Source organism: Schistocerca nitens, chromosome 7, assembly GCF_023898315.1.
Source record: "Schistocerca nitens isolate TAMUIC-IGC-003100 chromosome 7, iqSchNite1.1, whole genome shotgun sequence".
In the NCBI taxonomy this organism is placed as follows: Eukaryota; Metazoa; Arthropoda; class Insecta; order Orthoptera; family Acrididae; genus Schistocerca; species Schistocerca nitens.
The window spans coordinates 545416714-545430508 of NC_064620.1; the positions used below are offsets into that span (position 1 = coordinate 545416714).

The following is a 13795-nucleotide window of genomic DNA, read 5'->3' on the forward strand; positions in this document are numbered from 1 at the left end:
CTCTTCCTGCAAGCTTATCATCCATTTTGCAACAATATAAGTCTGTTTACAAAAAAAACTTCGGTAATTTTCATGCAGTTAATAGGAAATTTGAATCTTGAATCTAGCAGATCACTACTTAATGGGGTGAAAGGCTAATCAAGCAAATTTTGAAGTTTCTTTTCAGCATATATCAAGTATATGAATGGACACCAAGTATTTTATTTTACATCTGACACAAGCTTTTTGAAGTCTTTTACACAATCTTACAGAACTCAACTCTAAACTACATGAAAATTACTTTTATGTCTTATATTTTCATTGTGTAAATCATAATGCAGCTGAAACTGATTTTATTATCAGCTAAAAGTACCAATAAGGTATAAATGTCTATTCTATCCTCTAGATTTTGATAGTCTCAAACAAATATGAATTTCAAGATTTATGAAGAGCAGTTTGCAAGATAAGTGGTCTATCCACTTTATGTGGTTTTATTACTCCTCAATTTTGACAATCACTTTTAGAAAATAATTCTATGTGAGAACAGTAAGTGAAAGTAAGCAATATAAGCCAGCACTACAGTTTTGGAGTCAACATAATAGGATATATTTCTAAGTACGAAACATTCCAAACTGAGCTCCTTGATTAGTTTTTTGTGTGTGTGTGTGTGTGGGGGGGGGGGGGGGGGTTTGAGGTTTTCGGGCGCTAAACAGCATGGTCATCAGCGCCCAATCTCATAGAAATAGGAACACATGTGGTGAAGGGACGGAGACGGACAGCAAACAAGGAGAACGGCTAAAAGACACAGGCCTGACGCAGTTCCAAATCCTCACATACAGAGGCAAAATAAGAGGAGAAGAAACGCACTAAAAAAGAAAAGGAAACACAAGGAAAAGAAAACAGAAATCGAAGGGAAACAAGTAGGTAATCATGACTGGCGGACCTCTTACCTAAAACCTGGGTGAGCCAGTCACCCAGCAGCACATTAAAATCCTCTTCCTAAAATCCGAGGCAACATATTGGACAGGACACAAAACCGTAAGACCTTAACCACAGTCATTGCATCGTCTTGCAAAATAGAGGGCAAATCCAGGGGCAAGGAAACCACCACCTCTGGTCAGAGAATAAAGGACAGTCAAGGAAAATGTGGCGGACAGTAATCTGGACACCAGAAGCACTGCAGATTGGGGGGGTCCGCCCGCTAGAGTACAAAAACATGCGTTAAGGGACTGTGCCCGATGCGGAGGTGAGTGAGGAGAACCTCATCCCACCTACATGACTGGTAGGATGTAAACCATGGCCGCGTGGTGGCCTTGACCAGATGCAGCTTATTTTCACCGACTGCCAGCCACTCCTCTTCCCATTGACGCATAACACTAAAACGCAAAAGGGAGGTAACAGCATGGAGGGGGACGGCACATTCAACAACGTGAGGGAGGGAACATGCATCTTTGGCAGCCACATCCGCCAGTTCGTTTCCCCTAATATCCATGTGCCCCAGCACCCAGCAGAAAGAAACCTCCTTCCCCTGCCGTTGCAGGTGGAGTAGGGCATCATGGATGTTCTGGATGATCGTATCCGCTGGGTACAAGTGTTGTTTGGTCTGAAGGGAACTCAGGGAGTCAGAACAGATGAGACACTTAAGACTGGGAACACATCTCATCTGCTCCAATGCCTGCAAGATCGCAAACAATTCGGCATCAAAGATGGTAAACGCCGCAGGAAGCTGTAACTTGACGACTCGATCAGGGAAAACAACAGCACAACCTACAGAGTCCCCCTGTTTAGAGCCATCCGTAAATACTGGTACATGGTCAGGATGCCGGTTTAAAATATCGTAAAATAAGGACGTAAAAACAAACGCAGGAGTGCAGCTCCTCCGGTACTCTGACAAGTCTAAAAGGACGCTGGGCCTCTGGAGCAACCAGGGAGCAGGCGGGTAAAACCCTGGAGTTGGGGTGCCACACGCTCCATACCAAGGGACTCAAGCAAATGCTTGGCACGAATCCCAAATGGTCTCGTTGCCCTGGGATGACTGGAAAAAGAGACGTTCCACAGGCGGTCGGGCAATGGTAGGGTACGCTGGAGAGGTAGGACAGGCAAGGAATTGACACACTCGTCGCACCATGAGGAGTTTCCGCCGGATGATGAGCAGCAGTTCCCCTGCCTCAGCACACAGGAGTTTGTTTGTGTTGATACCATATTGGCTTATTAACCCATTGTTTCCTTGATTACTAGTTTAAATGCAGAAAATAAATACTGAAGTCTCCCCAAAAACCATTCAGCTTAGTACCCACTAACCTGTACTCCATGTGATTGGCATTTTTTATACAGAAACCATCCCTCCCTTTTCCTTTATATCTACAATAGCATGATATTAGCTTATGCCCCTCAACATGTAAATATTCAGTATCAGCGATTCCAAAATACTTGCCTAATAAGCATAACACTAACACTGGTATTCCACTTCTCTATCATTTTCCTGTATTGGTACTACAAGTTAAACACATTAGTTTATGAAGCTTCATACTAAGTACACAAAAGGTGACAAATATCTGATAGGCAACAATAAGTCAGACAGTACAATTGTAAATTAAGGCAACTACATGTATTAAAATTGCCTGATACTGACAACCACACCACTTATTTACTTATTTTTCTCTCTTTTTTCTCCAGCTCGCAACTGAAAAATTCACTTGGTAAATTGTGGTTTTCATTGATGATCAAGAATAATTGATTTTTTATTGATGATCAAGAATGATTGATGATCAAGAAAATGACATTATTTGCTAATGTGAAAAATTTAATGGAATTGTTACATGAAACAATATTTTTAAATAATTACAAAATTTGATCTTTGCTTTCAGACAAAGGAAAAAATATATTTCCCAAAATAGTATGACAATTCCATACTTACAGGTTTGTTATCTGCAATCCAGCATTTACAAAATTTACAGAATTTTTTTGCTTGTGATTTCCAGTAATCAGCCCTAAAATAAAGAAGAAATGACATACAGAAAATGAAGACGCAAAAAATAATGTAGCACATAAGCACAAGAATTAAATTTTATAAGAAGTGAAAAATATAGCATTTCATACGAGTACTTATATCCCATAAAAAAATGTTACACCTTTCCTCTCTGAACTGAAACTTGGTTCTCTGCATTGAACATCATTTCAAATGAGTGCTTACACTCAAGACAACTATCCTTTCCGCCCTTATAGTGATTACATTATTTTAAAATGTCCTTATTATTACCACCCCTTCCATTTCATCTGCTTCCCTTTCTCTCTGTCTTTACAACCCATCACATAGTATATTACTATCCAAACAGTGTGTGTGGCCCATGTACATTTTTATTCCTCCCTAAGATTTTTCATTTCCATATGCTAACAGAATAGTTGATCGAACACTGATCATACATGCACCTAGTGGAGCAATGCATGATGGATGGATCCTCCACAGTATTCGATTTTCAAATGTTCCTTCACTTACGAAGAAGCGGATGCACAGGCCCAATTAATTTTCTCTCACCACTGCAAAGATGAGTGACATATATGTTGCTGTCACTGGTATTGAGAAACAGCTAAAATCACTAAAACAGGCCTCCAGGACTTTATGGGATACCTGTCATGTTCTATACAGAATCTGCAGCTGAGTTAGCTTCCACATAAACCATAATACACCACAGAGCCCTGGAACAAAAAGCTGTGCCCATTGACTGGACAAACGGACTGGGCACACCTGTCTAAAAGAATGACAGCAGACGTGATCAACAAAACTACTAACCAGTCCCTTTTATGTCTGTTTGTTATAATATCTTAAAACATGTGCTGTATTCAAATAAATTATATGTTTTGAAGAGATATACCAAACAGCACAGATCCTAAAAACACTGATTATGTGAACCTCAGCTTGCTCTTTTCTCATGTGACATCCTGAAAGCCATGAGTCAAGGCAGTCAAGTAGAAGCTGTATTTCTTGACTGCCAAAAAGCTTTGGACTCAGTATGACACCACACATGTTGTTGAAGGTATGTAGGGGATAACAAATGAAATTTGAGACTGGATTGATGATTTCTTATAGGGAGGATGCAGCAGGTTACCTTGGAGGGAGAGTCATTGACAGATGTAGAGGTGCTTCCCACAGTTGTGTGTTGGGACCCTTGGTGTTGATGCTGTATGTGAATCACCTTGCAGACAATACTAATAGTAACCTCAGACTTTTCACAGCCAAAGCAGTTATTAATAGTGAAGTATTTGACTTGATTTGATTTGATTTATTATTGGTCCTGTAGATCATACAATTTGTACAGCAAAGCACATCATGATATAGGACAAGTCAATTTGAAAAATTATGTTAAGATGGTATATGACGAGAGATGACAGTAGTGGTACATAACTCACATAGCAGAATATACATAGGATATATAGACAAAACATAAAAAAAGGTGGTATGTGGTGAGAGATGATGGTGGTGCATACTGCACATATCAGAATACATATAAGAGATACAGACAGAATATGAGTAACAAACAATAATTAAATTATCTTACTAAGTAGAAATATCTACAAGTGAATATACAGCTTATTACAAGTAATTCAAATATTGTGGTACATAGTTCACATAGCAGAATACATATATGAGATACAGACAGAATACAGATAAGATACAATAATTAAATTATCTTACTAAGTAGAAACATCTACAACTGAATAAACAGCTTATTGCAAGTAATTGTTTCAAGAACTTCATGTAAAGCATAGAAACAGTGATTTAGTAACAATTCCTTTAATTTAATTCTCATTATTTTTGGGTTTTTGCTTGTTTTTATGACTGTTGGGAGGTGCTTCTATATTTTAATGCCCATACATTTAACCCCATTTGCATATAATTTTGTGTTGTGGGTTATAATTTCTAACTGTGTTTTGTTTCTGGTGTCATGCGTGTGGCAGTCTGCATTTCTGTCAAGGGCGTCCAAGTGCTGTACTGTTAAACAAGCTAGTTCCAATATTTAGAGGCATGGCAGTGGCAGGATTTTTAGCTGTTGAAATAGTGGTTTACAGTGTTCAGTTCTTTTTTTACATTTCATTATTCTTACTACTTGTTTTTGTAACTTGAAAATTGTGAGAGAATCAGAGCTCTTTCCCCAGAGGATTTGGCCATAGCTCAAGACAGACTCAAACAGGGCATGCTACACCAACCTCAAGGTATCTACACTGGCTGTGTCTTTTAATGATTGTAATAGATAGCAGGTTTTACTAAGCTTTTGTGACAATGCCTCAATATGTGGTTTCCAATTTAGTTTGTTACTGATGGTAAGTCCAAGAAATTTGGTGTCCTGCCTGTACGTAATGTCATCTTTGCTGATAACTATAACTGCATTGAAGGGGGTTAGATTTTGTCTAGTATGGAAGTTCATACTTACAGTTTTTTGAGTATTTATGAGTATTTGCTTCAAACCACGATTGTAAATGACAAGTAGTTTCATTAACCGCATCTTGCAATGTGTCACCTCTACTGGTTATCAGGATATTTGTATCGTCCGCATACAGAAAGGAGCTGGCATTTGGTATGTGTTCTGGGAGATCATTTATGAACAATATGAAAAGAACAGGGCCAAGGACAGATCCCTGAGGGATGCCATTTGTTGTATGTAGTATATCTGTCTGATAAAAGCTGCACCAATATTCAGTAAGATCTTTATAAGGTTTCAGAGTGATGCAAATATTGGCAATTTGCTTTAAATCATCAGAAAAATAAAGGTACAACATTAATGACTCAGAGTTAGAATTCAGCAATTCATACAAATATTTAGATCAAACAATTTGTAGAGATACAAAGAGGTATGATCTTATAGGCTCAGTAATAGGAAAGAAAGGTGACATGCTTCAGTTCATTGGCAGGATACTATGAAAATGCTGTCAGTCTTCACAGGAGACTGCTTACACAACACTCGTGCATCCCACCTTGGAACATTGCTGAAATATGTGGGACCCATACGTAATAGGACTAACTGGGGATATTGAATGTATGCAAAGAAGGGTAGCACAAATGGTGACATGTTTGTCTGGCTCATTGAAGAGTGTCACAGAGATTCTGAAAAAAGAGGCAGATTCTTGAAGATCTATTCAATCCTACAGTAGACTAGTTACAAAAATTCAAGAACCAATATTAAGAGAAGGATCTAGAGATATTCTTTGTTCCCTGATATACTGCTTCTGTAAGGGCCATGAAGACAAAATTTAGACTAATTACAGCACACAGAGAGGCTTTCAAGAAGTCGTGTTTCGCACACTTTACACATGACTGGAATAGGTAGAAATCCTGAGATGTGGTGTCATGCTAAGTAATCTCTGCCATAAACTTCACAGTAGTTGGCAGAGTAGCATGTAGATGTATCCTGCTAACATCAGATATCCCAAAAGTCAATTGAATGTTGTTGTTTTTTTTTAAGTTTTATTTAATTTCTGTGCTTTCTAACTGACATAAAGTATAAAATCAATGCTTCTAAATCTGATCAAATATTTCCAGCCTACTTTGAGTCATAAGAATGACTCAACATTTAAGCCTGTTTACTGCATCAATTTATGACCACCCTTTTAGTTTAAACAGTGTTGAACAATCAGTGGCATTACACTGATGTAGTGTCAACAGCCATCTCCAGTGCTTAAGAACTAGGAGAGTGTTGGATGCTCAGATCTGAGTGCTTTTTATAAGCATTTTACCTTAAATGGTATGTTGTGAAAAGGGCATGGAAAGACATGTCCAAGAAAGACATGTCCAAAACTATGCATTATAGTTATATTTGTATACACCACCTCACAGGAAAACATTACTGTAACAGGTCAAAAAAGTATCACCTTTTTTTCTTTACAGAAACAAACATGGTCAGGAAAATAAATGAAACATTTGGGATAATCGATATGGTACGTATGTTGATATGTAACTGAGCTTGTTAGCACTAAACTGGAAAGAGGAGGTGGATAGAAAGATACAGCCCCCCATAAAAAGCCTAAGAGATTGGTTGATGCCTAGGTGACTTATCACTCAAATTAGGGTCTCATCATATCATTTTTGTTCATCTCTGGAGATTCTACTGAATAATCTATTAGCGTTTTCTGCGAGAAATTGCTGGCAATTTTTATTGCAGTTAGTTGGAGAGCATTGTAATAAGTGCAAGAATAGTAATAGTGTAATGAAACGTCGTGGAATTTGATACAGAGTTTAACATGAACTGTCTCATCTGTTTTCTGAGGTTATTCTTCTGTACCTCAGGAGGGAAGGGAAATGGGACGATACTTGCGCTGGTGCAAATGATTAGACTGTAACATACACTCAAAGATCTCAAGCTCCAGGCGGACGAAGGATAGACAGCAAAAGCCCACATTTGCTCAAACGTTCAAAAAGTGGTGTACGAAACGTAACTGCCAGATATGGCTCAAGGCCACTACAGTGTTGCTGAAAAGCATCACGTAACTTTAAAACATGAGCACCACCTCATAATAGGTTTCAACAATGAGAATTAGGGGAAGGTAATCACGTAATGAACTTTTAGGGGAAGGGGCGAAAATACTCCGCCAGTTCTTGGCGGACGTAACGTTAAGAAGTGGAGAAGCACTACAATGTTGCGCAACCAAACGGAACGCGAGGCCAAGCCGATCGTCAAACAAAACAGCAGGCCCAATATCAGCGCTCTGTGGGTAGCGGGGCTTTGCTCGCGCTTCTTCTGCAAAAATAGAAGCTAAAACGGTGCCTGAAACTCTGAACAATGGGTAGTTGAGATTGATTTTTGTCGCGAGAGTGTTAAAAATAAAGCAGCCCGGGAGAGGGGCAATGTAACTGCCCGCCGCTTCAACCTATGGCCCGAGGGTCCACAGCTCCTCTCTCTGTTGCTGCAACGTCTTGCCTCCTTTCTAATATCTCTCGCAGTCTTGAGAACGGGTCGTATATTTGTTTCTGATACAGATACTTTAAAATCGGACTCGATTTCTAAGGTGTTGTTAATACTCACTTAAAAATGCGATGTTCATAGACCGTAATGGCAAAAGGAAAATATCTACGGTATGGCATACCAAAAATAATTGCAACCCCGTTAAAATACGAAAATCAGATCGAATCAGATTACTATATAGATGAATGGAAATGAAAAGCGAAACTCTTGTTACAAGACGATTAGTTTGACTTTGGAAAAGGCAAAGGTACCGAAGAGCCAGTTAATTGATTGATTTGATTGATTTTTTATTGTTGTAGAGACCTCAGAGATCATCTGAGGCATTACAAAAGTCAATATTACATAGTATAAATGTTACACAAATAATTACAAAAACAAGAAAAATATTACACAATATAAATATTACACAAATAATTATGGTACCTTCACACAAAAACAAAACAGAGAAACTTGTGGTACAAATTGATATTGCATAGTAAATTTAGCCAATTACAGACTTACTCATATATAGAAGCATATAAAAACTGATCACAAAGTGTAGTCATACCATATTCTTTGCCTCCCTTAAAAATTCATCAGTTTCATAAATGCTGAGCTCAAGAAGAAATTCTTTTACTTTTTTTTTTAATTGTTGAATAGGAAGATCCCTGATATGTTGGGGTATGGCATTAAAAAATTTTATGGACTTGTATAAGAAGCACTTTTGTGTTTTTTTATAGTTACATCGGTAAGAAACTAGGTCCTGCTTGTTTCTTGTGTTCTAATTATGTCGCATGTCATACAGTTGATAACTCGGATAGTTTTCCTTAATATGCATCACATACTGTAGTATAAATATTGACGGCAGGGTCATAACCTGTAATTTTTAAAACTTGGCCTACAGTGAGCTCTGGGCGCCAAGCTACGTATCAGTCTTATTGCCTTCTTTTGTAGTTTGAAGACATTAGCTGCCTTGCTTTGATGTCCCCACAGTATTGTACCATAGGAAATGTGACTGTGTATTAAAGCAAAATAAACCACTTTAACCCTTAAATGCATGATTTTTTATTTCAAGCTGTAAAAATTACCATGTTTAGTTTATAGTGCCTACATTTCGAAAAAAATATTGAAAAATTTTTTAAATTAAATTAACAAAGCACTATTGTTGAAAATCGCTTTGTAGCTGATCAGCTACATTTTGAGTTAACACCTTACGAGCCACAATAAATGTGCTTATTTTGCTCCCTCAATTTTGACCAAATCTCTCGTAATTTAATTGTTGATTATGATAAAATACTTTGTATAGGAAGGGAAAAATCCTAAAGTAATAAATAGGACATTAATGTTGTAAATATTGAGCATTTATTGTATATTTTATACACTTTTATATATGAACAATAAGGTATCTAGTTCCAACAGGTTTGTACCCAAGCATGTGATAATCACTTTACATGAAAAGTTTGAAAACAGTTCTTTTGTTTGTGCAAACACAATGCAACTGCACATTTATTACACTGAACCCAGGAAAATCCCTTGCATCCTGGCATTTTGCACCTCTGTCTCACTTGCAAGTACGAAGGCAGGTGACCTACTTGATCCAGCCTTACATCTTGTGGAGGTACATGTGCTGTGGGCCCCTTTGTCTTCTTAGCTTGTATTTGGTTTTCTAGTTCATTACTTGGCCTTCCACGTTTTGCTGAAGTTTGACCTGAGTGACACAAACAGTGAGCAATTTCCATTCGAAATTCGGAGAGTTTCATAGTTCTCCTAATCCCTTTGGTTTCTGCTACTCTCCTATACAACAGCCAGGAATTGACTACTCCCATGTCCAGGAGATGGTAAAACAATCTTATATACCATTTTCGACTTTTCACAAGAATTTTATGTCGACCCATTATGCTGTCAAGAAGGTCGACACCTCCCATATGTTTATTGTAGAGCTTAATTATTTGTGGACAAGGTATTGTTATTCTTGACTGTTTTTTTGTCATACCTCCCTGCTTCATGAATAGGCTGCTGTCCAGCAAGTGTAGAAAGCAACATCACACTCTTGTTATCTTTCCACACTACATTTGATATGTCGACACCATCCACTGTTGCGACGCGCTCTACTGATGCACCTCGTGCCATTTTCTTCAGCTCAGCTTCTGAAGGGAGCTTGCAGTCTGGCACTCTGTTTCTTCTGACTGTCCCAAGTGAGTAAATTCCTTGTTTATGTAACCATACAAGCAGTGGCAGACTTGTGTGATAATTGTCACAGTACAGTTTGTGGTTCATATTTCTTGGTAGTATCCTACTGAGTCGAACTACAACATTTGCACTTGCTCCCAAGTCTTCCTCCCCAGTCACTCTTTTTTCTGGTTCATTTTCATCTCCAGTGAAAATCTCAAAATCGTAGGCATAACCAGATATGCCACTAATAACAAATAATTTGTATCCATATTTATGAGGCTTGTTTGGCATGTATTGTTTCAAATAACTTCTAGCCTTTGTTGAACATATCTGTTCATCAACAGAAACACACTCCTCAACAGGTATTGTTTGAAACCGAGATCTCATCAATTCTATTATGGGTCTTATCTTGAAGAGTCTATCATGACCATTTTCACCCCTGGGTATCATTGCACTGTTGTCATTGAAGTGAAGAAACTTATGTATTTGCTCATACTGATTCACTGTCATTGTTGTCTTGATCAGATGAGTACCAGTAACTTCTCCCCAGTAATCCCTCGAATTAGGTACATGAACTATTGACATTACGAGACAGATGCCTATAAATTTTTTTATGTCATCACAGGATAAATCTATTGGTCTATCAGGATTACACTGCACACTGTATCTATGAGACTCTTTGACAATTAGATCAAACAATTTAGATGGAAATATATGTTTGAAGAATTGGTATGGAGTATTTAAGTTTATTACTTCTTCTGGTAACGAAGTATTGCCATGAAATTTTGACTGCAGTTCGGGAATAATCAACTGTTTATCTTTCCAAACCACACTCCTGCTGTTTTTGGTAACATTTTTGCTGCTGCATGGCAGTTTCAGAGCATTATCAGACAACTGTGACGTTGATTCCTTCATTATAACATCAGATTGTCTTGTTCCAGAAACATCTTCAGTCCTAATTACTGGTACTTGACTTTCTTCGTCACTACTGTCACTATCACAATCAACAGATTCTGGAGCAACATATGTCTCATCTTGAATGGAATCGTCAGAGAAACACTCAAGATCGTCATCACTGCTTAGTGGAATCTCTAACCATTCCATAAGCATTTCTTCTTGACTCTTTCGAGACATTTTTACGTCAGCGCCTGAAATGCAGTAAATGAAAAATGTAGCTGATAAGCTACATACACAAAAACAGGCCTCATTTCAAATCTATCGCAAAGACACTCGAATTAATTGTTTATACCATATCTACTTATGTTTTCAAAATGAAAAAGTAATTTTCAAACCCAGAAATCAGTGCACAAACACCAAAAACACACCTCAACTTTCCGCCAAAACACACACTTGGCAGTATGTCCACACAGCTCACTGTCGAACTGCTTCAGCTCGTCCTGCCATCTATGATCGCTATGAAGAACTACTAGAAACTGCAGCGGAGTGTATACACTTAGCTACATAACGAATTTGATCGAAAATGTTTCTCCATATGGAATAAATCGAAGAAATGAGGTCTGTAGCTTATCAGCTACAGTATGCATTAAAGGGTTAAGTACTGGCACGTTTAGACAAAGACGCAGTTTCCTTAGAGCAAATATTCCTTTGCTAATGCTGCTTCCCACTTTTTCTATACGGCTACCCCAGGATAATTTTGAATCAATTGAGATTCCAAGGAAATTAACAGCATTTGAGCTCTGCTCAAGTTGTGTTATTATTCCACGATACATACAGGTCTTGTATTTTTTTTTTTTTTCGGTTGACACAAAGGGAATTAGCTTTACACCAATTTTCAACTATGACAGTGCACTGGTCTGCTTCATATTTCACCTTCTGTGCTGTTTCTGCAGTTATACAGACTACAAGATCATCTGCAAATAAGAAAGTCCTAGTTGACGGCCCAACTATGTTACATGGTAAGTCATTTATATAAATAATAAATAGAATTGGGCCAAGTACAGAACCTTGTGGGACGCCCATGCCCACAGGTAAGTAATCTGACTCTGCACCATTAAAAACCACCTTCTGCACTCTATTACTTAGATAAGATTTTATCAATTCCAGAGCATTTCCTGTAAAGCCATAGAATTGCAGTTTGTTCAATAAGATTTCATGAGACACAGTGTCAAAAGCTTTTGATAAATCAAAGAGTTTATTCTGAACCACTAGCTTGCTTTCTAGTTGCTTCACACACTGTGTTAAAGATGATAAGGCAGATTTAACAGTTCCTAACCCTGATCTGAAGCGAAATTGACTATCAGTGAAGATTTTGTTTTCTTCAAAGTATTTTACTATTTGATTATTTAATATAGCTTCTATCACTTTAGACAAGATTGGCACAATTGAAACAGGCCTAAAATTATCACAACTTGAGAGGCTGCCTTTTTTGTGTATTGGAGTGACTTTAACAAACTTTAGTGCCTTTGGGAACTGAGCCTCCAAAATACATGTATTTACTACATGTGTTCTAATAACGGAAGCAAGATTTAAGAAAAACCGAGACACTTTCGTAGCATTTGTCGACATAGAAAAACCGCTAGACAATATAAAAGATGTTAGAAATTCTGAAGAAGACAGGACGAAGCTAAGGGGAAACACGGGTGAAAAACAGGAGGGCAAATTAGGAATGAAAAACCAAGAGTGAAATGTTCGGATTAGAAAGGGTGTAAGACAGGGATCTTCCAACACCCATTGTCACTCTGTAGATCGAAGAAGCAACAGCAGGTATGAAAGAAAGGTTCAGGAGTGGGATTAAAATTCAGGATGAAAAGATATCAATGATAAGGTTTCCTGATGATACTGGCATCCTCGAAAAAAGTGAGGTACAATTGCACGCGCTGTTGAACGGAATGAACGGTCTAATGAGCACCCAAGAAAGACGGAAGTAACGAGGAGTAGCAGAAACAAAATTAGACAATATACCATCAAAACTGGGAACAACGAAGTGTAGGAATTTCGTTACTTCGGAAGCCAAACAACACATGACGGACGAAGCAACGAAGACATAAAATGCGGTCTAGCACACGCAGAGAGGACATTCCTCGCCAAAAGAAATCAACTGCCTTTCAGTATATTTACTCCTTAATCAAATTTGTCCTAAATAATATATCTCTTTTTCCAACAAACAGCTCAGTTCATACATACAATACCAGGAACAAAAGTGATCTGCACAAGGACTTAAAAGCGCTTACTTTAGTTCAAAAAGGGGACCACTACTCAGGAACACTCATCTTCAATAATTTGACAGCAAACATAAAAAATTTAGTTACATATAAAGATCAGTTTAAAAGGAGCCTGAAGGACTTACTAGTGGCCAACTCCTTGTATTCCATTGACGAATTTTTTAATAGAAACAAAAGATGTATTGTATATACACATACTATTAGTATTGTTATTTCAGCTTTAAAAAAAATAATATAAAAAGAATTGACATGTTCCACATCCACGAGGATCTCCTCAGCACGGATCTATGGAACGAAAAACTAATCTAATCTAACAACAGTCCGATTAAAATTACTTGATAGTTCACAATTCACGCGTTAGAGCTGGTTTCCTCCGAATAGAGCGCTCAACGTCACGCTTCAACCGTTCGCCGTTGCCAAACTACCACAACGCCCCCCCCCCCCCTCCGACAGACACACACACACACACACACACACACACACACACAAAACAAAACAAAAACAAAAAAAAGACGCCTGTGAAACACA

General features: G+C 38.0%; 2 protein-coding genes across 2 annotated transcripts in view; one reads left to right on the forward strand and one right to left on the reverse strand.

Annotated features, from left to right (window-relative positions):
* The window catches only part of LOC126194641 (uncharacterized), a 183112-nt gene that overhangs the window by 142065 nt on the left and 27252 nt on the right, over positions 1–13795 (forward strand). The gene's annotated exons all lie outside the window — the stretch shown is intronic.
* The window catches only part of LOC126194638 (WW domain-binding protein 4), a 130961-nt gene that overhangs the window by 37037 nt on the left and 80129 nt on the right, over positions 1–13795 (reverse strand). Inside the window, exon 2 of the mRNA XM_049932811.1 lies at positions 2897–2969. Within this exon, the coding sequence (XP_049788768.1) occupies positions 2897–2969 (73 nt within the window). The remainder of the gene's footprint in view (positions 1–2896; positions 2970–13795) is intronic.